Below are 26,974 nucleotides of genomic sequence, written 5' to 3' on the forward strand. Positions count from 1 at the left end.
GAAGTCGCTGAAACTGGTGCGTTCGCGTGCAGAATAAAAAAATGTGTATGAGTAAGCTAGTAAGGACTTTAAAGGATAAACATCTCGGTTCGTTGGCACCCTTAAAGTCCAGCTCCGGTCGGGAGAAGGGAGAAGAGTTGCCCGTCGGCGTGACGACGGCGCCGACGTCGGTGGTACTGGTGGTGGTAGCGGCGTCGGCAGGAAGGGGTAGGGCTGAACGCATCCCTGCCAGATCGGCTACCTGCCCGCCACCAACCCTGTCCGCTCCGCGACGCTACCCCAGTACTCGGGCGATCGCTAGTACCCGCGCACGCGACATCCCTCCGTCGGGGGTGCGCGCCACCGTGTTTGTATGTATATGTGTGCGTGCGTGCTCGTCGAGGGTGCTGCCGATTGCAGTGGCAGCCAGCAACGTGGTGTTAGCGTGATGCATCCACCCCGCGTGGCACGCTAATCGCTCGATCAACCCTCGCGCTCGTGCTGCGCGAGGGTGCACGGGGTGCCTCGTCACGACCTCTCGTAGGCTCACGAGAGGAGCTGTGCCGGACCTCTGGTCAGCATCCGCGAGATAGGAATGTAGATCATCAGTAAATGTGATACAGAAGAGTCGCGAGTAGTGAGTAATATACATGAGCAATATTATCTCAGGACAGTGATAATAGTGCCCGTGTGTGTGTGTGTGTGTGTGTGTGTGTGTGTGTGTGTGTGTGTGTGTGTGTGTATGTTTGTGTGATAAATATAATATTCATATTCGCCTGAGAGATCTGTTTTTACATTCTACTTCAGCTTCCATCTCTTTCCTTTTCTCTGCTTCTCTCTATCTCTCTGTCTGCTGCTGCTATTCTCTCTCTCTCTCTCTCTCTCTCTCTCTCTCTATCTCTTGTTCATTGCAGATACATCACTTTTATTTTCAATGAATTTTTTATTTTTCTTTTAAGAAAAAGAAAGATTCGGATGATTCAAGCTCGCGCCCGTGACATGATTCGAGCTCATTCTCTTTTTAACTTTTGTTCCCGCTTTGAGCGCAATCCGATATTTCTCAAAGACATATTCTTTTAAAAATTTTTTCGCAGAAAGAATTATCACAAGGATAAGAGACGATGCATTTTTAGTCTCATTTTTCGGAAGCATGGTATTATTTTTCTGTCACTTTTTTTGTCTTTGGGTACCCCCTCGTGTACGCTTTGTTTCAGCGTTTCTTTCCGCTTACAAGTTACCGTGTATCCTTATATAGAGATAGCTACATCTCCCTTTTTTATTCTCCGGAGAGACATGAGAGAAGTTCGTTTGTTAAGTGTTTGGGAAGAAGAATTGCTCTGAAAAATTGAGGACGACGTAAGCAGATTGGATGCTACATCATGGTGACCCTAGCGAATAAATTAGGACGCTGTTTGGAGGTATGCAAAGGCAAAGGGTAGTTTGCTCGGGGCTGTTTTCGATACTTTCATGGATCCAGCTAGTGACACGGACGAAATCACAGGATCATTGGCACAAAGCGCGGGAAAGTTTTCACATAGTCTAGGATTCTCATCGTATCCACGTAATATCGGTGGCTTTATGGTCAATCGACTGCCAAAGCGTATTGATGTGTATATGGATGCGCTGACCAATTGAGTCCTCTAGATGCTTTGACGCTAGAGGCTAGAGAGATAATGCTCGCCAACAAGCCACTTCACTCGCTCCATCGTTTATTGCTTTTTATAAAAGAGAAAATTTTAATTAAGTCCCTCTACGCCCTCGCATTTAAACTAGAAACGAGTTCTCTAAAAAAGTTTTTCCAAAAAAATTTTTTGTTAAAATTAAGTACATGATATGTATATATGAATTTTTTATTTATAGAATTATATTTCAGAACTTTCAGATTTCAAATAATAATTCATGTTTATCGCTGGCGAGAAACACCGATCTCAAAATTCTTGCGTGCGTATACGCGATACATTCATAAACTTATGATGTATAGTAAATTCAATTTAACTACTATATAATAATTAGGATAATCTTTCGAACAATAGCTCGAGAGAACACGTACATACGCACAGTTTAATTATTTATCGGTCGTCGAAAGCATTCCTGAAATACTTTTCGACAATATCCAGAGAAAATTTAATGCTCGCGGATTATTCAAGGATATTCAAGAATCTAAAAATTATCAGATGTAATAACTCAAGCACGCGATAACATCGATTTAGCATAAAAATTTTCAATTTCTAGTATTTTCCCTTGGATTCCGAGAATTTTTGTATTTTATGATTCACGGATCAGAATCCAGAAATCTCGTATTTAATAGTAAATGCTTATCCTCTAGAATCTCGTCGGTTCCGAGATTTCAGTATCGGACATATCCAAATCTTAATTACCCGAGATAATTTCCTCGCAATCCTTCGTATCGCATTCTAGCCGGGCATGGCTGCGTGTTTCAACCCTCGCATTGCGTCGCACTGAGGAACAGGGTCATTAGCTACGTGGGTAGTCGGAATGGGTCGTGGGAAGTTGCTCAAGCAGAAACGAACACCGCCAGCGTGATTCTGATTTCGTTTCGGATGTACGGGGCCAGTCGATTCATCACTGTTACTGTTACTTCAGATTCTACCTGATGGCGATGTTGCGACGCAGATTTCATTTCGATATTTTAGTAACAATCAAATTTCGTGCTTGCGAAACACGCGACAACATCCACGAGGATCGCCGAACGACACTCAAGTACGTGATTCTGGTGATTTAAAGGATTTCGAAGGATTTGAAGTTTCTCGAGGACGCTCAGGGCATCGCGGCCAATCGTGGAATCAATGGATCGGAGAAGTCATCCTCCGCCGCATTAAAATTGTATCCATCACTGGAAGAGAATACGAGAGCACCGTAAGCACAGAGACACGGTGAGATTTCGCAAGGGAGTAAGCAAGGACGAGGAAGCGATATCGAAAGGAGGAATCGAGGTTTTTTCGGGTGCTTTCGATATCCGCGCGTGTACATCTGCGCAAACAGTGGATCCAATTAATCATCCCCTAAAGCAGACACTTGTGGCAGAGATACTCGCGTATGATGGAAACGCGAGCGTCGCCACTGGAGGAAATTTACGGCAACCGCGGGGAATCATCCGCCTCGTCGAGCACGGCGAATCATCTGATATTTGCCATCAGATAATGCACGGCCATCGCCGATAATGGAGCGAAAATCCGGCTAAAACTCGCGTCGCGAAGCCGACCGTTGCAGCCGTTGCAGAACAGTTCGCCGAACATCGATTGGCTCCGGACAACAGAACGAATCCGAATTCCTTCCTGACGAGGCGAGCACGCCTGGATGAGCTAATCGGGCGTGCAGTTACAGTTCTGCGGGAATCCTCAATCCGCCGCGACTTGGACCTTAGTTAGACGATGACGAGAGACGAGGCGAGAAATTGGAACGAATAAAAAATTATCAATGTTTTCTCCTTCTTTCCAATCGTCATCGGTAAAACGATTAGCGGCGAGCAAAGGGAATCGAGTCGGACATTGCCGGCAAGATGCTCGCGCAAGTATCGAGATATTTACATAAATTGCATACGTCATTTGGCACGCGAGAGAAATAGAAACGAGCGCGTCCCCCCGTTCGTTTTCGATTCGGCGGAAGAAGCGCGCGAGAAGAAGGATATTTCCCTTACGGCCATCGGCGCAAGAAGCTCCGGCTGCTAATGCGGACGTCGTCTCGGAACGGACGGCAGATTACCAGCTTTTGTGCGGCTCGTAGCTATTACCGTTACCAGAGAAGAAGATCGTTAGCAGCGCGCGTCGCCCGGAAATCCTGCGGAAGATTAATGAACGGTGCGGCCGGCGGAACATCGTCGCGGCGATAGTAACCGATAAGGAAATCACGGCCGAGGGAGTCGAGCAACGTCGCGGCTCTCTCGCCTTCATCCCCCGTCTCCGGTCCCCTCCGTCGACGGTCGGTGACACAAGTGCGTCGGCTTGATGTTGTCGCGCTTCCTGCAGGAGCTGTCGTCAGCGGACACCAGGAGTGCCGTCGCGGCGAAACGGAAGGAGGAGGGCTTGTGATCGTTCCGGCAGCGGGCCGATCGTTCCCGCGCTACAACCATCGCCACGATCGCCGCCGATGAGGATGATGATGTGACGGCGGCGGCGGCGAAGGCAGGCGACGAGATGACGGTGACGGTGACGCCGTCGACTTCCGACGTCGCCGACAAAGCGGTGTCGACGGACGATGGCGGTAGCGGCGGCATGGAAGTGGCGCGCCTCGAGGCCGTCCTCGCCGCCCTGGTGGAGACGAAGGTGGAAGCGATGAAGGCATCGTCGACGCTGAGCCGACGTTCCGGCAGCGCGCCCGCCAGTCCGCGCCGACCTAGATTGACCTCGACCTCGACGGCCTCCTCCTCGTTGAACCATCACCACCACCATCATCATCATCATCATCATCATCGCCACTCGCAGCAGCAGCAACAGCAGCAGCAGCAGCATAATAAAAAGAAAGGCCAGAATTATCAACAGCATCATCGTCATCGTCGTAGACGTCACGACTCCGCGCCCTGCGGAAGTGATTACTTCAACAACGTGACGGATCATTCTCAGCACAAATTAGCTAATGGTAAGTGAGACGTTGCATAAAAAAAAAAATTAGTCTTAAATCAAGAAATTTTTCTATAAGAGTAAGAATATTATAATCTTCTTAATAATTGTAATCTTGATTTAATTGAATTTGTATTGACGCAAATATAGATATTCTTATGTATAAGAATATTGTAATCTTCATATAGAAAATTTTTAATCTTAAGTTGATCAATTTTACATCAATATATATACAAATTTAATCAAATTAAAAATTTTTAAGAATATTATTCTTGTTTAATATTCTTGCTCATATATAAGAATATTTCTTGATTTTTTGATTTGAGATTAATTTTTTTCTGTGTATGATGGATAACTGGCTGGAGTTTAAATTTTTTTCTTACTTTACAAACGCACGAATTTACCGAAGGAATATAAATTTTTAGTTTTTATTAATGAAAAAACTATTAAATCCCTTTGAATATACAAAGTAAAATATGAATGGATTTGCTTGCATGATTTTGAATAAAAATTAATTAAATATATATTTGATAAAATGTAGATTTACCGTGATAAATAAAAATGAAATATACAAAATTTAAAAATTATAAAAATAACAAAAACATTTATAGCGTTACGTGTCAATCAAGGCTAGACGATATTCGTTAATTGCGCTCCTTTCGTTTATCAGGAAGGGGACGGAGAAGAGCCTCCGAAAGTCCTCGAAGCCCTCGAAAGAAGCGCAGGCATTCGAGGAGCCCAAATGTTCTACAAGGCGTCGTCCAAGACGTTCACGCCGGCCTCGATTCGCGCTTCGAGCTGCTCGGCATTGACGGCGACCAAGATGTGGCCCTAATAAATTTCGAAAGGGCTAAAGATATCCTCGGCGACTCCTGCGAATATCCGCGGCTGCACCGAAGTGCCTGCTACTTTTCCCAAAGCGCAGCTCAATTGTAAGTGCTTTAAACACGATTAAATACTGCAATAACAATGTCGACGGGATAAACCCCTCCCCCAGTAGATTCTGCGAAAAGAGAATCCAGAGATTTTCTCTGGAATCAAATCGTGCTATTTTCTCAACGTCGAAAATTAGGACGTCAAAGAACGACAAAAATGCCTTTGCTAAAAACAAATCGACTTCATCACCGGAACTGACTTATCCTCCCTCCTTTGGAAATTCGGAGCGTCTCAGAAAATCTTCGCCGTGCACTTTGGCATAGTTTTCTCATCATTTACTCGATCTCGGTGAAACTCTTCGAGATATTCCCAGCTTTGCTATCCAGCATCGCTGCGGTAGCGAACTCCGAGCTTTCGCTCGCGAGATATCTTTTCGTTCGCGGGATGTTGCCGGGTCTGGTCGCCGCGACTTGTGTCCTTCTTCCATATTCGATCGGGCGACCACGAGGAGAGAGAAAGACGCGGTTTTGGCATGAGCCAGCACACCCGGTGGAACTGGGTCAGCTTGATGCGTGGTTGTGCGCCTCCGTCACATGCCGCTCTCGGCAAATACGGTTTGGCGGTCGAACCACCTGGGCGACAAAGGACGAGCGCGCCGTTGGAGCGTGTAATAAAACTGAGGAGATCGCCAGTGGCGATTAGCGATCACGAGGAGGTGTCATCGCGTCATCGCCCCCCGTCGTTCTTTTACCTTCCGTTTTTTTTTTTTATTCGGCAAAACGACTTTCTAAAATTACACGGCAGGTGCATTCGACGAGCTTCGTCAATCGCGGCACGATGTCGGAAAGAGGTTCTCTTATAATTTTCCCATAATCCATTAATTAATTCAGCTCTGATATCGTAGTTTCTCGAGTATGTGGCTTACGTGTAGAAAGTAACTTTGACGAGTGTCCAAACGTACTTTTTTATATATTTCGCGGTTAAAATAAATTTAATTAGTCAAATATAACGGTAATAAATCAAAAATTAATATAAATCGCAATAATTTAATTTGTAAAATGAGATACCGTTTTAATGAATTTTGCCGTATCACTGCGTTTGAGTTGCCGGGCTTAAACGTACGTAATGACAAGACCGCTCTAGATATGTGTGTAGGATCGTGGGATAACATATCTTGACAGTTATCAAATAACTGTATGATATATCGTAGAGGCAGTATTAATTGAAATAGTTTTTTTTTTTTTTTTTTTTTTACATGAGAGAATAGCTGCCAAAGCGACTGATTCAACGTCGACGTTTACTACTTGATACGGTTTGTCTCGATAAATTAAATCTACTAATATATCAATTTACTTTTCTCTCTTTATCGAATATCCCCTCTTAATTGAATATCCTGTCACCGTAGGTAGAAGCTTCTATTTATAAGCTTTTCGCGTTTCTCCCGATAACCGTTATTAATAGATGAACTTTGGTTACAATATATTTATAATGTGCAGAAATTAACTTTATCATTGTACAATTGCAGAATGACGAGAACGCGCGTATTCATCTATTCCGGAAAATACAATTTCTGTTAACAGATACGACAGAATGTGCGAACGACGATAATATGTGAATCGACGTGAATCGCCATTGTCCGACCACACGCCGGTTGTTATCACTGGTTCGAATTTCAGCCCTCGACAATGCCCCGACACTTCGGTTATCGTTTTTCCACTTTTCCGTCCTATTCCAGCGGCATTTTCTAAAATTATACTCAGAGAGCACGTGACGGCCTTCATGTGCGTGACGTAGATAGTGCAACGATTGTTCTTTGTTCAGCTCGATATCGGGGTCTGCTTCTCGTTGGCCGTTGTGAACGTAAATCGAATTGCTGGCCCGCTTTTCTGTATGTCACCGAGCTTCGATATGTAATTGTCTGCGTGTTAAACAGGTTTTATCGCAAATTCATCAAACACCTTGCTCGATGCTCTACACTTTCTTTTTCGAGACGTCAGCAGAACTATACAAAACTCTATCACACATTTTTTTTATTCTCTTTTATTTAATATTTTTATATTTAATATCACACGGCTTATTTGTGCGACCTAAAATAACATTATAATATCTATAACATTGTACATCCCGTTAAAGATTTTTTATAATATTTCAAATTTTAATTTTAAATAGCTTCAAAGTGAGATACGATGTAGAAAATTATTCTTATCTATTTACGTTTCCTCAGCTCCGTTGCGGGAGCGCGGCTAATTTTTGCAAGCTTTTATTCTTCTCGTGTCGTTCAACTTCTCCCTTCGATCGAAAATGGAGTAACGTTCCTAATTCTAAGTCTCGATTGAGGGTACGTGGTACATAACAATGGCCTTTCAGTCACCGCCATCCGCGTACGGCAAACAGCAACTTCTCGAGTTTCACGAACAATGCAGGTACCACGATGATCGATACTCGTTCGTCGCTCGTCCTTTTCCGAGTCTTTACAATCGGCGCCGGAGTTAGGAATGTGTTCCGTCGTTCGAATTGCGAACGAAGTGCGAATGAATGTAGATTTTAATTAACGACGCTATATATTGATATACCGAGGATGCTTTATCCAGAAAATTTGAGGTCTCGTTGCAGAGGCGGCATAAGAAAGAGCCAAATCGATTTCTCTTTAAGCAATTTCTTCTCTCCAGAGACATCTGAATGTTTTGACATACGCAATTTGTGAGTCTGTATCGACGTTCGTTTTCTATTATTAGACAAGTTAATCAAAGCGGAAAGTTTATTTTCAACGGCGTATATCTGCGTGAGAAAAATGTTATTTTTCAATTTAAATTAAACGTCAGACGCAGCCGGAGTGCTGGCACGTTTTATTTCCGAAACGGCATTGATCGAGAGTAACGATTCGATGAACAATAGCAATAGCCCGTTGTGGCAACAATGGCTTGGTGTATTATTCCTGCGGTTTTTTGCATGCACCGTTTTCGAAGCAAATCTTCACCTCGTTCACTCGAGGTTTCCAAATAAATCTTTATTGAAGCGGAAAAAGAATCCCGTAGCTAATGGTTTGATATTTTTTTCAGAAAAATTCATTACGACGATGACGACTACGTGGCGTTGAACGTAGCCGACGAGCTGGAAGAGGAGGAGACCCTGAGCGGACCGGAGAAGATGGACGAGTCTCAGGGAAGATATCATCGGCCGCGAAGAAAGCGCAAACGTAAACGACGTAAGATCGAGTCCGTCGGTCCGGAAGAGGAACTCGTCGATCCGGAAGAACTCCCGCCTCGTGCACGATGGACGATCGTCGCGACTGCTTGTCTTCTGCTCGCCATGTCCTTGCTCTTGGTCGGTGTTACCCTGCGAATGGCGCCTATAATTGACGACATGGGTGAGTGGACTGCGAATGAAAAACTCCTCGTTTATCGAATCGAATGAAAATTAAACGTTTAATAATATTCTTTCATCGTCTAATTCGTTATGTATTTGGTATAGCCAGTTACGTTGATACGAACGTTGATTTGTGTGTTTTTTTTTTTAAACTTACGAGGTATTCGAGAAGAAAGCGCTGTTCTGTTGCTTGATAAACGCGTTTATTCCCCCGAGGATTTTATTAGAACGCGATAAAGCGTGCGATTTATTACGCACTACGGACTTTTCATGGACGGGGAGCCGTCCGGTGGTTGACGCGATGCGTCCGAAAATAGTAGCTAAATAGAAGCGCGGATTTATATATTTGAGAACGTGGGAGAAAATCATGCTGGATTACCGGCGCTAAAATATGCAACACCGTCCCGAGGGTACTAACCTCCGGATGAAGTTGCAAAGCATTAATGATTTAATACATCTTTATTATACAATCCTGTTGTACTAGAGAAACAATATTGTCGCTTAAGAAGATCCGATTAAGTGCATTGCCAAGTTCTCACGAATCCAGAGGGATTGGATTAATCTTCTTAGCTCCCACTTAAAATTTCATAAAGACGTTGCCTTTATATATATATATATATATATATATATATATATATATATATATATATTGAATTAAGTCTAAAACTGACATCTGTTATTATATTAATATTTACAATTTGTATAAAGCATACATCTAAATGATTTCACTAGATTGAATTAAACACCAGCCTAAAGATTGAAATATTGTGTCTGTATAAAGGCGAAAATTCTTTTTTACAATTATTTATATAATAATTTATATAATTTTCTTCAATTATATATCTGAATTTACTCTTTTCAATTTTTACCAAAACAATCTTAGTATCATAAAATCAATTATGACAAAGTTAACATTCTTGAAATTTATGAGTGAAGTGACACGAAGCTAATGGTTCATAGTTCGATTATGGTGATTGCCCAGTTAATTGCGATGCGATAACGGTTTGGTCACCGTCGTTAGCGGTTTCGTGATGGAGGCTTGCATCGTTTCCTTCCTGAAGACCACAAAACCGCGTTTCCTCGTACAGTAGGTAGGCGAACCATCGATGCTTCTCTAAATCTACGGGCTTTCCCCGTAAAGGGAACGGAGGCGTAGAGCTTCTCACCAATTAGCTGGTGGCATTACAGTGCAGTGACGACCGACGACATTTCTGAGTGTCACATCCGACACGAAAGTACTTTTGCCTCGGGTCTACACAGATCGTGAGGCACATGCAGGACACACAGACACACATGTACGTGTGATAGACGAATTTCTACTGGCACGAACGAGCCGCATGCAGCGTGCGAGGTCGAGGGCGCCTCGCGTTTCTAAATTAAAGGCGCGCGTCTGCGAATCCTCCAGTCAGCCGTCGGATTTCCGCAGCTGAGCCACCTTGAATCCCGCACTCCTCGTGCCACGGTCGGGAAAGCTCGTCGAGAGTCGCTTTTCGAGAAGTGTGTGCATTGTCTCCGTGCGCGCGTCTCTGGCGATGTGTCTCCTTGATCCGTAGTGTCGTTGATCCACTCGCGACGACCGAGTGTCGCGGGATACTCCGGATGTTACCCCGCGGCGAATTATGCGATTACGATCCCTCTCTCAGTGGCCACCCCTCCACCCCCTTCATGATCGTTTCATGATCCGATCGTGGAGAGCGCCGCGCGAGAAGTGGAATTAAAGTTTCGACCAATTTTCACATTTCCGGCGCTCGCATTTCTCTCTCGCGAGGTGAAATTGTTGGAAAGAGTCTACGGGAATTAGCTCCCATTTCTCCTCGAGGGAGAAACAATTTCCTGGACATCCGTGCTTGAGAGCAGTAAGGCAAAAATAAAATCGCGCTTTCGTGGAATCGCTGGCGGCGAATTCAACGCGATTTTAACGCTCCGAGATTTTGAAGATCATTAACGACCGTTAAATCGCTGACAACTACTGTTACGCGAAATGAAAGAATGTATCCTAGTATAGAAATTAATTATCGTGAAAATAAAATAAAATAAATATCGTGAAAATCGTGTTTTGCAATGACTGCAAAATAAAATTCAATTATAGGACGTTTTAAAAATATATCTAACACTTTAATAACAATTTTTATTTATTTTAATTAATTTTCTCTGAATTTGCTTAACACTATTTACCTCGAGTGTGTTTAAACGTATTAAAATTTTTAAAAATCCCCACCATTGGTTAACCATCGGCTATATCCGTTTTCGATAGAACGCATCAAGGTACGGATGACGTTGTATAAATACACCGATGCGCACGAAATCAACAAGTCAGAGTCGAATATTGGAAGTTACACCGTTCAGACGATGTTTCTACGTCGAGAGGTTTGCGGAAGCGGATGTCATCGTGTGCGGTAGGTCGGACGCGTTGCGGTATTATTGATCCGAGGAGATGAGATTATTAATCTTTCGTTTGATGATCATCCCCGACGTAAGCGTTTGATAATATTTAACATCTCGCCTCGGAGCTAATAAACCTGCAGAAACAAGATAGAGTAACCTTAAAACGTGTGCGAAATTAATTTTTTGAGCGTCACAAGCTCAAGCGAAAATTAAATTTTGGGCATCTGTCGATTTTTATCTATACTTTGAAAATTTATATGATTTTAACATTTTTTTATCATCATGAAAATATCGCATATTTCTCTTGTTTGGATAAAAAAACATTTTTTTATCCAAACAAGATTTATAAATCTCGCACGAGAAATTTCATAGAATTATTAATCCTGTCAACTATGAATATATATGTTGGACAGGCATTAATTGGTTATATAAATATTCAGCGATAGTTGTGTTATATTTATGTTTAAATCAAGTCTACCATAGATTTTAATTATTTATATATATATATTAATTCAATTAATTCAATTAATTATTTATACATATATATTAATTCAATTAATTATATTTATGTATAAACGACTTTTTGTTAACCATCAGGTTTCAACAGTTAGATGTATCAGATGTTTCCTGAGAACGGAATTGTTTGCAAAAATGGTACTGTATTGATTTACCAGATGCGACGTTCCTTTGTATCCGTCTTTGTTGACGTCAATAGCCACAACATTTTTAATTGAAAATATATCCTCCTTGCTACACGAATTTAGCACGTTTATATTTCTCAGAAAAGGAGATAATATTATTATCATTTAATACATCATAATCAAGTTAAGTAAAATTGTATTAAAATTAATATTTTGCAAAAGAAATACACGTTATTTTCCTTTAATGAATAATTAAAGTAATAATTTAAGATAATATTAAAATAGTAATGTAAGACAAATTATATTTTCAACTTTAATACCTTTGAATCTATATTTTTCTTTTTTGAAGTCATGTCTCTTAACAATTATGATTCTTTTAGATCCTTTTACAAACATGTTAAATAAATTAAGTCACTTTCAGAAGCAAATTAACTCTCATTTGTGTTGACGTCTGCAAATCTCAGGAAACAACTAAAGATAGCTATCGAATGTTTATAATAATTGTGACGTGATCGGCAATATTATCGCGCATCGTATTGATTTTAAGTTAACAAGATGCTTTTCTGCACGTGAATTGCACGGGAGGCGTCTCGTTTCGGCACTTTACAGCATCACGTTTACATCGTTTCGCGCTCACAGCGAAAATCAGGTCAGGCCTGAACACCGCGGTTGATTTTCGCCACCGTTCGATTTTGACGTTGTACGTCATTAAAGGGTACGGATATAGAGTGATCGTCATTGCTGACATTTGGTTACACCCACAACTGTTGCAGTTGATTCATTATGATCATTTCCTCGTCAATCGTGCGTTTTGCACGCACACTGAACCGCGTGATCAATCAATTAGCGGTCTTTAATTACTTCCACCTGCCAATTGTATGCTAAATCCTTTGAGTCAATGCTCAACTGTGGAATAGAAGTCTATAATTCCGCTTCATATATTCCCGAAACTCGAAACTCGATGAAAAGCCCGCTCGTTGAGTTTCGACTCGAGCTAATATCCACTCGCGATAGGAATATTAAGTGAGCAGAATTTTATAATTTATTCCCTGTGCAAAACCGCTTGTGTGTGTGTGTGTGTGTGTGTGTGTGTGTGTGTGTGTGTGTGTGTGTGTGTGTGTGTGTTAAAGTCAGCCGGTGGCGTTGTGACTCTGAAGCGTTAATGCCGTATTGCTTTTACATCGTGCTCTCGTATAAAACTGCGTTACGAGGTACGTAAATTTTTTATCTCACTGTCATGGGAAGGTGAAGAAGGGGAAAGGACAAGTGAAACGGCGAGACCGGCGGGAGATGGGTAAAAATTTTAAAGGGCTCCCCGGCTTATTTCATAAGGTCGTAACGCGAGTAATATGCTAACGGCCATTATGCTTGCACACAGTGCGCCTCGGCAATAATGTAAAGCAGTGTGTATCGATCTCGTGTGGTTAGGAGATGACATCTACCGTGCAAATTATACGCGTCCGGTATTTGCATAACTCCGAGCTGCGACAATTCACGGCCGTTACTTCGTCATGCGTGATCAGACGACGACACCTGTGTTGCCGCGGAACGTCGTCAATGCGAATTGCATCCGCCGCGATCGTCAAGCTCGTCGGATTGACGCGTTGTCATCGTTTCCGAAATGACAATTATTTATGTTCTCCCGACGAAACGTCAAGGGAATTTGGAAGCGATAGATTTGAATTTGCGCACGACTTTTAATTAAAACGAGTATTTTATTTCTATTAATTTTACACTTTTACGAATGAGATTTATATTCTAATTCTAATGCTTTCTGGTTTACATTCACTTCGCGAGATTGTAAATTCGTGAAAATTATCGCGATTATAACCGTTGACTTGAAAGAGGGAATCGTTTATTTCGCGAATGAGAAATTTGATACTGCGCCAATTTCCAATGAAACGAATGTAATATAGAATATATACCGTAATGTGGGATAGTCCATTTGCATTTGGAGAATGAAATTTAACACGAGCGCATATACGAGTTGCACATTCGCATATTATTATATTAGTTTGCGGAATCGGAGGTTGGCACTTTATATGCCGATTCGATACTTCACGAATCGTCCAGGTGCGAAACGCATTAGAATTTCTGAGGCGGATTTCTATCAGAATTTCTGAGGCGGATTTCTATCATTTTCGAACGTGTATGCTGACCGACATTGGAGGGCAAATCCGTGAAACTGTTTTGGCAGAGAGATTAACTTCTTTCGCGTTTCAGCGGATTAAAAGCGGTGGGCCGTAAATACTCCTCTCGTAATTTGAAAGCTCTCGTATCCCGGCGCGCTCCTCCTCGGCGCATGGATTCTTTAAATTGCTCGCGAGAGCAACCTCGCAGAAATGTATTCGTCGTATGAAAATTTCATTTACGAGAAACTAGCCCGAATCTCGCGCTACAACGGCGCCATTAGAATAATGCGATTTGTATACGCGCGTCACTTGGCGCATCGGTGTCGACAAGTAGTATAATTTTCCGTTTATGCAATGAAACTTCCGACACACACGTACGGACACACACGTACACGGTCATTAGGGGATTTCGTTTTGGCGCACACCAGCGTGTGTGCATTTACGTCAAGCGACTTCATGCCGAAACAGGGTCAATTTCTACGGAGGCCAGGTGATGCCTGCCCCTTTTTCTACTTCGTTCATTATTAAGAGAGAAAGGGAGAACAAGCGATTCCTTACGTTTTCACGACAGCTTGCGCAGACATCGATTGGCCGCTGGACTAACACGGATAATCCATTAAGCGAGCGTAAGTTTCGGAGCTTTCAGATGCTGCCTCACACTTCGCCAATTTATGATCGATCCATGCGGTAAATTGGAACGTGACATCTCGACAGCTCATTGTCTCGCTGGGTGCACTGCTTGTACTTAACGTTCGTAAATTGAAGCGAAGATGCGATATATCATCATGATGGATACTCCCGTACATTTCCTCCGCTTCGTGATAACTGAAACAAAGAGCAACCTGTGAGATTTATCGCGAGGTGCAGTGGAATATGCAATTTTGTTCTTGCTTCTGCCACTGCGGCGCAATTTTGGTAAAAGGACATGCTGGTAATCCTTTACTTCCTTTCTCCAAGTTGGAGGGTTTAATAATCGTAAAAACTTTGGCGCGAGAGAATTTTATCGATGATAGAACCGCGCGTTTCGGTCGTCGATGCCAATTGCGATTTTCGAAGTGACGAAACGATCACTCCTGTGGAATTGCATTACGCGCGGTTCTCGTTAATTTCGACAGCCGAACCGAAGTCAAAACTCGCGCTGAAATTAGATTGGATAGGGCATGTCGTTCTTCATAACAGGCCAATAAAGTAAACAGCAATTGGCAGTATATCATGAATCTCGCTGAGAAACAGAAGGCTGTAAAGCCAAAAATTTATTTTCTCACCTAAGAGGTTCCAGGATAAATAAAGAAAATATTAAGTGCGTGCATTCAATCATGCTGAATCTCGTGAAAAATATCTCGCGTGAAGGTTCTGCGTTAATTTAAACGATTTTTATTTAAAAAGAATTTTATTGGTAAGAAATCCCGATTTAGCTCTCGCTTATTCTATCATGTAGAAACTCATTTCGCTTATTTTAATATATATATATACTTCAAATGTATATTTCAAATATATATTCTACTATTTCAAATAATATTCAAATATACTAATATATATTCGATAATATTTTAAATTTATTCCTCTTTCACTCCTTCTGAAAAGGAAATGTTGACATCCGATGCATGCAATCGTCACACTATTTTCCATTTCATTTTATTCTCTCGAGCTTCCGCAACTCGACATTTCCATTCGCCACGTCTAGCTATGAGCGAATGGGTAGTCTTATCTCCAATGATGCTACCTCACCATTTGATCTATCGTTCAATCTATTGTTCTATCATTTGATAGCAACGTCTGGTTCATCCAGAGACTCAAGAAGCGCTTTCTCTTGGTTTCATCAACGTATCCATCGTTGTTTCAATAACGCGCGCAATCAAAACGGCGTGCAGCGTTAAGACACTGCTGCCTTTGACTTGTGTGTGGTTGCTGATTTATTCAAACTTGAAAGTTTGTGGTCAAAGCCTCAAGTTTGCTTTGATCGCGCTTTCGAGATGCACGAAATTCAGTGAACACATGCGTTCGACGGTTTGCGTTCGACGATCGCGTGGATATCTGGATGGCTTAATAGAACGAATATATTTTGGAAGATAGGATTCTCGCTTTGCACAAATAAACACGAGCGGCGAAAAACAAGATTGCGCAGGATAATTTTGTATCTCGCGTTATCTACCGTCCGTAAAAAGAGTACGATGATTATTTTTTTATGGATATTATCGATGTGCGATCTGTCATAACATTGTCCGTCGCATTTTCCTTCGCGATAATTATGAGGCAGTTGGAAAGAGAGAAGTTAAAATGCTGACGACGATTACGATAATATAGGTCAGGAAATTTAACATCTCGCTCGTCTCATTTAATATCCGTGCTTTTAAGAGCATTTTATCTCACAGTATTTTTTTCTTCACGAAATGGCGGATTGCAATATGCGCACGAGTCCCATTTTATTCGGACAGGAATCATTTCTTTTGGAATATTCTCGCTCCGATTCGCGAACTTCAAATATTAGTCCTCAGTTATTGCGCCAAAGTAGAAAGCCGTCTGAGCTCAGATTATTCGTATGTTTCATATTTAAAAATTATAAGAGTTTAAAAATCTGAGATCTCGTGACTCGGATATATCCACGATGTCTTTTATGATAAATATTATATTAAACAGCATAAATAATTATGTAAAAGTATATAGTATATAAAAGTAAATACAAAAAATTATTACTCGCTACATTATAAAAAATACTGATGTACCGTTTTACAATTAATAAATATATTTAATTCTAAAAATAAATTGATACAGATTTGTTAAACATTTTATGTCGGTTTTTAAAAAAATATTTTCTTAAAATTATTATTTTTTTTAAATTACTATTAATATCATTGCAATTTGGAAAACTAACTTGCAAATTTTACTCATTAATTATGTATAAGCTAAATTGCACATTAATTAATCAAGAATATATCAAAACTTGATGTATATGCATGATTCTTGACTGCTTTCTGGATGATCATGAAAGAAATCTACAATTCATCTTCTTTCGAACTGATTCAGCATTTTTCGTTAAAATTATTTAGGAAAAATCGTCTTATTTAAAGATCAGGTTTAATACTTTGTCTCTTAAATCTGTGCAAAACTAGCATAAGTTATTTACTTTATTTAATTTTTAAAAGATATTTTTTCGTTTTATACTCATAGAGAAAAAGAAATTATTTATATCCCATCTAATTTTAAAAAAATGTAAAAAAATTCACAAAATTTATTACATTAATTCTCCAATGTTGTATATTTATCTATCAATATTAAGTTTAAGTATTTTGATAATTGCTCCCAGAATATTACAAATCTGTTTAAAACTTTTATTAGATGTCGCCGTTTCGTTATTGCCAGATTTTAAATATTTGGAATATTCTTCTATACGGCTCAAATTATACTGAAATTATATAGATCTGACATCGATAGGTACGTCGAGAGCATGATTGGGAAATTAATGGAGCATTGCCGTTAGTAACTACGCGGATGCGCAGCATCCGCAGTTCCGGCGACACTGTAAGTGCCTGTATCACCTGTTACGCCTGTCATTCGCTCTTCCGCACCTCTCTACCAACATCCCGGTCGTTATTACATCCTTCGTAGTATTCAGCATCTCGTACGCGTTAACATTGGTAACGGGCGCGAGAGAGCGCTATCGATTATCGATGTCTGTCGCGTTGCCCGAGAGAAGACGACAGATCAATGGGAAATTCAGTGCGCGCGTGAGTCGCCGAAGCCAATCTCGCGCACGCCGAGAAAAGTACGCCGGATACGGCGAATGAAGTGAAATCGCGTTTGCGGTCTCAATCGCGATCGCCCGAGCAATTTGTCACACACCGCGGGACGTCTTTCGAGTCGATATGTCTATAAATCTCCTTATCGTCCGGCCTTGCGAGAGAGAGAGAGAGAGAGAGAGAGAGAGAGAGAGAGAGAGAGAGAGAGAGAGAGAGAGAAAGAGCGAGCGCGGGACTTTCATCCGATTATGCACTCAATCAAGGTGTATTGGGTAGCCCGCGGACTCGGGCGTAACAAAAGGAACCCGTCAATACCATTACTTAGTTTCCGTTTCCGGATCTCCCAATTTCCCAATCCCAATGATCGCGCGGGTATATCGCGGAAGGCGATAAATCGAGGCTTGGTCACCGTTAAGGGTAGCTCGCCTCGGGTGAATAACGCGCGCCTGGCTGGCTCCTCCGTTCCGCAATAGATTTCGGAACGGAGAGAAATATCGACGGCCCACGTTACTGACGCCGTCGTTTACGCCCCATCCATCCTGCGAGGCGAGCCGTCGAGGGTCCGTCGAATTCACTTTGCCAAGGGACTTTGCCAAGGGTCGGGCGAGAGATCGATCGTCGTCTGCGCGTTCTACACGCCGACGACGATACTCAAATAATTTCAGCCGCCACCCGTGGGTGGTGGGTTCTCTAAATATTTGGCCGAGTATATTCGGCGTGCACGCGTGGAAATATGTATGCGTGCGCGTCGTTTTGGGCCGCGGGGAAAGAGACACGGCAGGCGGATCGGCGGTGCCTGCTGAATCTACGTCGCTAAAAATACGCGTCGCAATAAACTCAAGGGTGACGTCCACCACGCGGATCCAACACGACGTTTTTAGCCGTCCTTCTTTTTCTTCTTCTTCTTCTTCTTCTTCTTCTTCTTCTTCTTCATCGAGAACTTTTGTTTCCTCTCTGTAATTACTGTTCTCAAGATTACCGTTCTGCAGTCTGTTTACGTCATTACTCGCCACCATAAACTTAAGATAATTTAATCAATGGCGCCTACATTCTGGAAGCGTAAAAATAAACACGAGAAGAATGAAAATTTTCGGTAACGTTATATCTAATCGTAGGTGAGATTGTTTTAACAGCTTTTTCTCTCTTGGTTTTATTTCCTCATTTAAGAGGTGGCGTGATGGCAACTTGATCGTAGCGATAACAATTTAGAATTAACGCGTAGTTGCGTTCATTGCGTCAACATTTGCCTTTCTGGCGAGCTTATTATAATAAGATAGATATACATCTGCACAACGTAATACTACGTCAAGGATAATTAATAATAACGTTGTGTCTTCGGGTTCAAAGTCCTTGAGAATCAAGGCCAAGAACATTTATTTTCGCACTATTTATATTATAGCTACAATTTAATTTTCTTGCTAAAAAAAATTTTAATGTCATTTCGATATTTTTGAGCTTTAAATTGCGATAGTTATTAATAATTTTAATATATATCTTTATATATATCAAATTTTGTAATCTATGATATTAATAAATAATAATAAGTAATAATATTTAATAATTTTAATGAAAAATGTACTAAATTTAAGCCAAATTGGAGTAAAGAAATATTTTAAAGAATTCAGTTAGTTAAAATTAGCGATGAATCTATCGATAATTAAACATTTAAAATTAAACATAAATTAAATATAATTTTTGGATTTCTTCAATAAGATCTCAGATAACACTGTAAATAAGATCAAGTAATTTGATGATGAATGTAATACAATGCATTCTGTAAATATATTGCTCATGAGAAGCGTTTATGCGGCATTCTTGCAAGAATATTCGCTGCTGGAACGTTCATGGAAACGTTCATGGAAGACGATGTAGCTTCTCCCCTTCGAGCTCGTTGCGGTGTATCGTAGTCGCGATTAAACGTGAAAGCGCACGCCGGAGAATGTTCTATCTTACCGAGATAGGAAACCCGTGAAACCCGCGGTCGATCTACTTTAATCACCCTTTACGACGCGATATAAATAGCTTTCCAGTTATTTATCACCTCTCCATAAAAATCTTTTCCCGCAGTAGCAGTGGAGATATGACTAAAGTTGCCGCGCGAAGCCAATTCGTTGTTTCGAAGAATAATTATCACAGGGAGGGGGTTGATAACGGAAACTCTACAACAGCGAGTCCCCGATTTTGTACGGACAAGGTGATGGATAGTGCGACCTTCAAAGGGGGCGATATGCATCATCGATAATACGACGGGACATAGATCAGTTATTTTATAAGTGTCAAACTTGCAATTCCCACGCGGAAAAATTTGTTACCAGCTGTAGACCCCGGTGAAATAAATAAAACAATCGATGCCAGAAGTGTGACGGCGAGGAAACGATAATTCGGACTTCTCGACGCGTTCTCGAGGTTATTAATTCACTCACCATGGACATTAATCTTCGGGACGACCGGAATCGACGGCCGAGTGCCACATCGTGCGAAAGAATAATTCTTTACGTGGATGATTTTGCGGCGGCAACCGGCCAGGATTTATCATCGGAATTCTACAATCGCGCCAAGGATGTTTACGTGTTATCTGCCGAACCGGACAATAAACGGATAGGTCATCGTTCCAGTCTGTATCCACCCACTCCCGACAGTCTGGGCTTTCAGCTGGACGACCGTTCCGCTCTTTATCTTCTCGACTCCAGCGAGAGATCGCCCTCCCCTAATCTACTGTGCTCTCAGACGAGCACTCCTAGACGCTCCAGATGCAATTTAGACGTCGATCAGCGATCCAGCAGACGCTCCAGCACGCAGTCGAGTCGTTCGAGGACGAACAGCTGCAACAGACCGACTCCTTTAGGTAGGAGATAATTGGAAGGTGAACGAATAGGAGAAAATGTTTTATTCCTCAGAACTAATTAAAGAGATACTATAATTAGCCTTGAATCAATATCTCGCCTTTGTGGAGCTTATGTATATATATTTCACAGTTCACGTTTATCTTCTCGCGACATCAAAATATAATCCGGTAAAACTCGACTTTCCCAACTTGACGCCGTAGTTCGAATGCATTAAAGACACATGGAATGTATCCCCCTTTGCCTCGGAGCATCCACAAAAGCGATTATCGCCACTATCGATCAATTCCTGTGGGCGTACGAAAAACGCTTTAATATTAATACGTGACGACGACATGAAACTTCAGGGGATGATAGAAGAGCCAGCGTTAGCAAGAAAACCAGGCCACGAAGGGCAAGCACCACAGTCCCTCGAAAGGATTTCGTCCGTCCTACGAAGGCGGATGTTAAGCAGACGCAGAAGATAATAGAAGACACTCAACAACTCGAGCAAGCGAGACGACACCGGCGGATCGCCATGATCGTTCTGGCGACCTTTATCTTTCTTCTGACGGCTTCGGTGCTGGTGGTGGTGATCACCTTGACGCATAGCAGCTTCCTAAGTCCCGCGTCCGGCTCGAAGGAACTAGCCGAACACAGAGCACAACGTAAATGATGAATTTTGACAACTTCGGATAACTCCGAGCTAACTCCGAATCGTAAAATACCGAACATTTTCCGATGGAATATTAAACTTAAGATACGTTTAAAAGCATTAACTTTATCCATCATCCCGCTTTATCCGACATCATCGTTTTAAACGATGTTTCCTCGCAGCTAATTTACTTTGCGTACGGATTTAACTTTTGTAATATCCTTTTACTGCAACGATTACTCTCGATAGGGCCAATTTAAGTTTCGCATTGCTTCTGATTCACGAGCAATTGAGTCTGACTCGTCGTTGAAATTAAGAAAAATCTGTCTCGTCGCGGGAAGAAAGTAACGTAAATTCACTATCGCCTTGCGAAAATGTGCGAGCTCATAACGCTAGTGTTACATCATTTTTTCACTTTGAGAAGATAAGTTTGAGTTTTTCACTTCACTTACCGGCACGTCTTATCGTTTCAGTACGGAAGGAGAACGAGGAGCTGCTGAACTCCCTGAACAGGGACATTTCTGTGCCCGAGAACGTCACGGCGCCTCCCTAAGGCGGGGTGAATTCCTTCAGATGGAAGTGCACAGCTCGTCCGTCGCTCTCGATTCGCTTCAGCCACGTGACACGAAGTCCTCGTCTCGCGAGGAACATCACAATACATTTCCCGACGACGGACAACGTCGTTCGGGAATCAATCACGTCGACGACGCGTTTCATTTTACGGAGTGGAGATCCGGGTGATTCGGGAGAGAAAAAGTCCGAGACGATGGTGAGAAAAACTGGATAAGTCTCGGAGCGGGTAACATGCTGATTGTTGCAACTTTTTAACGCTAAGCTCCAGAGATGTGTCCTTGCATACGACGTACTTGTACGTAGCGGAAACGTTATTGCGACGAGCTCGCAAAAAGTCTAATCGCGACGTTCGACATATCATGTCGAATTGTCGATTGTATTGTTGCCGCGCTCGAAAACATCGCGTTGATATGTATATATATATATATATATATATCTCGTATCGATGCAGACTAGGTGTCCTCAATTCTAGGCTTCGCCAGTACGAGTTCACTTCGATTAGAAGCACTGAATCAGAATTCTAAATTAGTGATGAAACTGAATCGAAATCGAAACTTAATAGTACTTAACTTAAATTTTATTTGATGGTAAAATGTTTATCTGACCTGATAAATATCGTCTCAAATTTGGCGATTTTTAATGTAGCGGTAACTATTTACCTAGAGAAATTCTCTGGCATTGCGTGACGTCACGTACGTGATCTGTCACCATAAACGTGAACGATAAAGTGACTAAGGGTGCCTGATCTGCATGGAAGCGAGCCGTATAATTCTTCAGGAACGCGATTACAGTCTTTGAGACGAGAGCTCACGTAGTTTCGTTGCGAAATTTATTCCGACGATAAGTCGCACACCGAATGTCAACAACGAAGGAACGATTTAGACGTGAAAAGGATACGATGCCATAGACGTGGCATTTTGCCGTCTGCTCGTCGGCGAAGGAATCGGCTGATACACGAAACTTTTTGTCTATTTACTTCTTCGGATACGTGAGAACATACGTGGCCCGAATTACACGTGAGTATCGATCCACGTGAATATCCACGCGGACCCGCGAAAGAAATCATAGAGAAAACCGATGTAGGGTTTAGCTCCACGGTGCTTTTTTTACATGTCTTCCAGGACGATAAAGGACACGAGCTCAACGAACGGAGGCTCCGAGTCGCCGATTCCTCGCGCTGACGACGGACCGGATCATTTTTGTGCATGTAGAAAGCTGTACATAGGAACGTTCGTTTATTAAAAGTCGTTTATAATTACGCACGTCGAGAGGATAGCCGAGATAAGAGCTAAATTTGTTGTTGTCAATTGTAAAATAAATTGTCATAGAAGACACATCCCGTCGAGGTCGCGGCAAAAGAAGAGAAAAGAAACGAAAAGAAGAGAAAGAACACCATTGGCGATCGGTTATTAAAATGTATGTACGTGCGTGTGCGCGCGCGCGCGCGCGCGCGCGTGTGTGTGTGTGTGTGTGTGTGTGTGTGTGTGTGTGTGTGTGTATGTCTGCACATTACCATATGTATAAGGATACAATTCACGCACGAAACGTCCAAAATATTTTTATTCGCTTCACTCCGCTACTCCCAATTTCCCATTTCGCTTTGTGACTAATTGCTTAAAGTTTTATCGGATATTTTTCGCCATGATGATGGCGATTCAGCGGAAACTTTTTCCGATACGTTTATTCCGCAATCCCTTTCCACGAGCATTGAAAATATTTGCCGAACATAATTCGATCCCATGAATCTTGTATTTCGCAATTAAACGGTATCCATAATTCTGATACGGAATGCACGCGCGAAATGTTTATCCCGTATGCTCATATATCTATTGAATTTTCTATAAGCAACGTCTACTATTTTTATATGCGATATCGCTATTCACTGTGAAAACATTCGGGATTTTTATTTCATTGAATTTTATCGTTTTGTTTGTTCTGTTCGTGATTGAAATTATTTTAATCTGAAACATCCAGTCAAATCTGACGTCGCTGAAACAGATGACATCTCGTGACAGTAAAAGGATCAACGTGAGATATATCAATATAATAAAATATAGTTTTTTGTACACATGGAGAGATGTCGTTTATATATCGATACAATCTGGTTTATGCTGGAAAAATAACCGTCACATTTGACAACAAAACTTTCTCGTGGTACAATCGTATTGAACTTCAATATTGCTACAAAACTAGAAGAAATTTAGAATTTCGTGAAAATCGTTTCCGTTTTACAAAAACTATTTCTCGCGAATGCGAAAAATTGAATCGTTTAAATTGATATACGAACATTATTTTTTCAGGACTGCGACACATTTATTACATTTTTTTGCGGAACGCAAAATACACAAAAACGTAAATGTGCCATTTTTATCATCTGTAATAATTTTTATTCCTTTTTTTTTCCGAATGTAAAATGTGTTATTTCTGTAAATTTGTAATTTTAATTAGAGCGTATTGTTTTTCAAGGAGTTCGACTGCAGTTTCGAATGTCGTCTGCGAGTTTGCTTAGCGATCGTTACAGTTAAACGCGGGATGACTTTTTCTATCTGGTAATGAGATAATGTACGATAACGAAATCTATAAATACTATCGGAGGTTACACGCGCTTATATGTATAGTGACACATTAGTACCTAATGTCGTTTCCGCGACATGTTAAAATTAACGCGACGCGGAATATCGAGCGCTTAAAGAAGAGGAAGGAAAGAATAGGCGAATTAGAATTTTTATGATTACTTGTTACCAGACTCACATATGTATACGTCGAATGTACGTAAGATATACATACACTTTCGAAATGTTACGATCGCGCGAGATAGATCGCAATGAGGAGCGGCAAGAAGAATTTCCTTCGTCTTTCGACCAATCTCTTTCGACTCGTCAATTTCTCTGTTCTGTGTGCCGAATTATCGCATCTGCGTTATTCCATTTCGCTGTCTATTCTAAAGATAACCGTCCTGAGAATTATGTTTTACCGCAAACCATTGTATTATATTTCGCCGATCGCGATTTGCTCTATCCTTTGCTCTATCTATGACGGGATCGACGATGCAGGCTCGATCGATCGATTGATCGAATTATTATTTATCATCGTGGAAGGGAAACGATCAGTTTGACAGGCACGTTCGCGTCGCACAATCAATCGGCAAACGTAATCGCCGATCTTTCGCGATTCGCATCGCATAAGAACGTAAGTAATTATCAATAATCGGTTTCTCGAGCGAACAAGTCGGGATTCTTCTTTTTTTTTCTAGATAAAATCGGCATTCAGAGATCGTTAAAGGATACGTACGGAGCGCAGCCAATTTTGCTGATAAGCTTGTTAACGTAGTCTTAAAACAGCTCACGGCCGTAGATCTCTCGCCGGAAATACTTCGGCCATAGTTCGTAGCCGCCGATCGATTCGGCGACTCGGAGGAACACAATAATTCGCTACACGTTGTGCGCAAAGACCTTTTCTATAAAGATATTTCCCTTTTCTACCTGTAATTATTAATTTCTAGGGCCATTTGGTGGACGTTACGTAGCGTTACGAGGACCTTTTTTCACTAAGCCTGTCTCTCGCGACGAGCCTTTACTCCCGTCTTCTTTTTTGCATACGCTTGGAGATCACTTGGCCTAACGCGAGAGATCCATTTAATAACCGAGCTAAATAAATAACTTAGTACCCGCTCTAATCTCGAAGAGATCCCACGAGAGCGAATCGAGTTTTGGCGAGTGTTCGCGCATATAGTGAACGTTAGAAACTTCGTACGAGAATTAACGAAGAAAAAAAGAGATAGAGAAAGAGAGAAATTTAAGAGAGAGAGATAAAAATATTTGCGCTGGTCGCGTCTTCATTTCTTACGACACTATGATACCACCGAGGATACGATACAATCGCGCCGACAATTTGGCATCGCGTGACAATTAACGACGATGCTTCCTCCAAGGTTGCACCGTACTTAAAGTTTAAGCCCCAGACGCGAGATACGATATACGTGTGCCAAAGCCGTGCGTGTGTGCGATACGCGCTCAAGTTCCCTTCGACAATCATAGTACCGGTGTGAGTATACGATCGCTTGTGTGTGCGTTTTTACGAGAGAAGAGGAGGGCATTTTCTGCGTCGCAGGGCGCGACGTGGCTCGTTACACGAGCGACAAGCTCCACTCGGGGGAGTAAGCGGATTGTCCTCCCGATCGTTGATCGCTCGGGATCGCCGGGCAGAAATGACTCTCGTGCTTCTCATTGCTTCTTACTTTATAGCTTCGATATATCGCGCCGGCGGCTGCACGCGTCCGCCGGCGGAAAAATGTGTTCGCAATAAAAAGGAGATGAGGCACCGATAAAACGTACAAAATTTTAACTTCAAAACTTTGTCTACAGTCAAGTACTTCCGGTACTGCAATCAAGAAATTCGAGATTGTAAGAGAGGCACTTAGCTCAATATTACCAAATTATACCAAATTTCGCGAAGGACACTACAAGGAAAGATCCATCTGCTTTAAACTATTTCCCGCAACGTATTTCCATGCAACTTTGTGTAATAATGTCTAAATTAAAAATGCAAAAGCACTCGCATAATTCTCTTCCATGCAATAAGAAAAGAAAAATAGATTCCGTGCTTTATTTTTTTACCGTCCTATTACCCGTCGAAACCTTTTAGTCATTAAGTTACACGGTGGGATCTAGCAAGTCTCAAAATGATCGTTTTCTTCATTTCCTTTTTATCAAGATAATCTCTTTAAAGCAATGCATATTAAATGAGGAGCCAATTTTGTGCTCTAGATACAATTATAAAATATACACGCAGATAAATCTGCGACCTTTTTTTGGTAAAATTGGGCAATGTGCGTGACATTAAATAATAAGCAGGATAAAAAGCTGTGTGCAAGTTTCATCTTGTCGCTCTCGTACGCGAGGCACGCGTGTTTTATTCAAGGAAAAAAGTCACGCGAGTGGTGTATTCCGGACACGCTGACGAGATTTTACGCCAGGGATTGTAGTAGTAATATAATAATCTCGACCACGAGGTGTGTATCATAGCGAAGCGTTGTGAGATGTTACAATGGATGAGATATTATAAAAAAAATTTATGTTTCTATATTGTAATAACGTTTATGTATAACGAGATTATTATAATGCAAAAATATACATACTAGTTGTCCAGTTTTCGGCAGCATCTTTATTAACCTTTCATCGAGTCGCGTCATCTTCTGAAATGAGTCTGAAAAAGAGGAGAGAGAAAGAAAG

The 26,974-nt window shown here is 41.5% G+C and overlaps 2 protein-coding genes across 2 annotated transcripts; both read left to right on the top strand.

Annotated features, from left to right (window-relative positions):
* Positions 1-1,836: 1,836 nt before the first annotated feature.
* Positions 1,837-26,893, top strand: LOC105429089 (uncharacterized). The gene is made up of 4 exons (XM_011641819.3): positions 1,837-4,575; positions 5,227-5,488; positions 8,492-8,799; positions 21,644-26,893. The coding sequence occupies exons 1-4, from the start codon at positions 4,134-4,136 to the stop codon at positions 21,721-21,723; spliced, it is 1,092 nt and encodes a 363-aa protein (XP_011640121.2). The 5' UTR covers positions 1,837-4,133; the 3' UTR covers positions 21,724-26,893.
* On the top strand, positions 19,338-21,015 carry LOC148934540 (uncharacterized). The gene has a single exon (XM_089084578.1). The coding sequence runs from the start codon at positions 20,118-20,120 to the stop codon at positions 20,547-20,549; it is 432 nt and encodes a 143-aa protein (XP_088940704.1). The 5' UTR covers positions 19,338-20,117; the 3' UTR covers positions 20,550-21,015.
* Positions 26,894-26,974: the final 81 nt, after the last annotated feature.

This window comes from Pogonomyrmex barbatus, unplaced genomic scaffold, assembly GCF_055798465.1.
Source record: "Pogonomyrmex barbatus isolate J1 unplaced genomic scaffold, ASM5579846v1 scaffold9, whole genome shotgun sequence".
Taxonomy (NCBI): domain Eukaryota; kingdom Metazoa; phylum Arthropoda; class Insecta; order Hymenoptera; family Formicidae; genus Pogonomyrmex; species Pogonomyrmex barbatus.

What these genes read in the sequence shown, in the direction of transcription:
- LOC105429089 (XM_011641819.3), top strand. Translation starts at nt 4,134, where the DNA reads ATGACGGTGACGGTGACGCCGTCGACTTCCGACGTCGCCGACAAAGCG. An exon ending in TCCCAAAGCGCAGCTCAATT is followed by an intron (nt 5,489 to 8,491) that starts GTAAGTGCTTTA and finishes TATTTTTTTCAG; the next exon opens with AAAAATTCATTACGACGATG. An exon ending in GCCTATAATTGACGACATGG is followed by an intron (nt 8,800 to 21,643) that starts GTGAGTGGACTG and finishes TTATCGTTTCAG; the next exon opens with TACGGAAGGAGAACGAGGAG.
- LOC148934540 (XM_089084578.1), top strand. Translation starts at nt 20,118, where the DNA reads ATGGACATTAATCTTCGGGACGACCGGAATCGACGGCCGAGTGCCACA.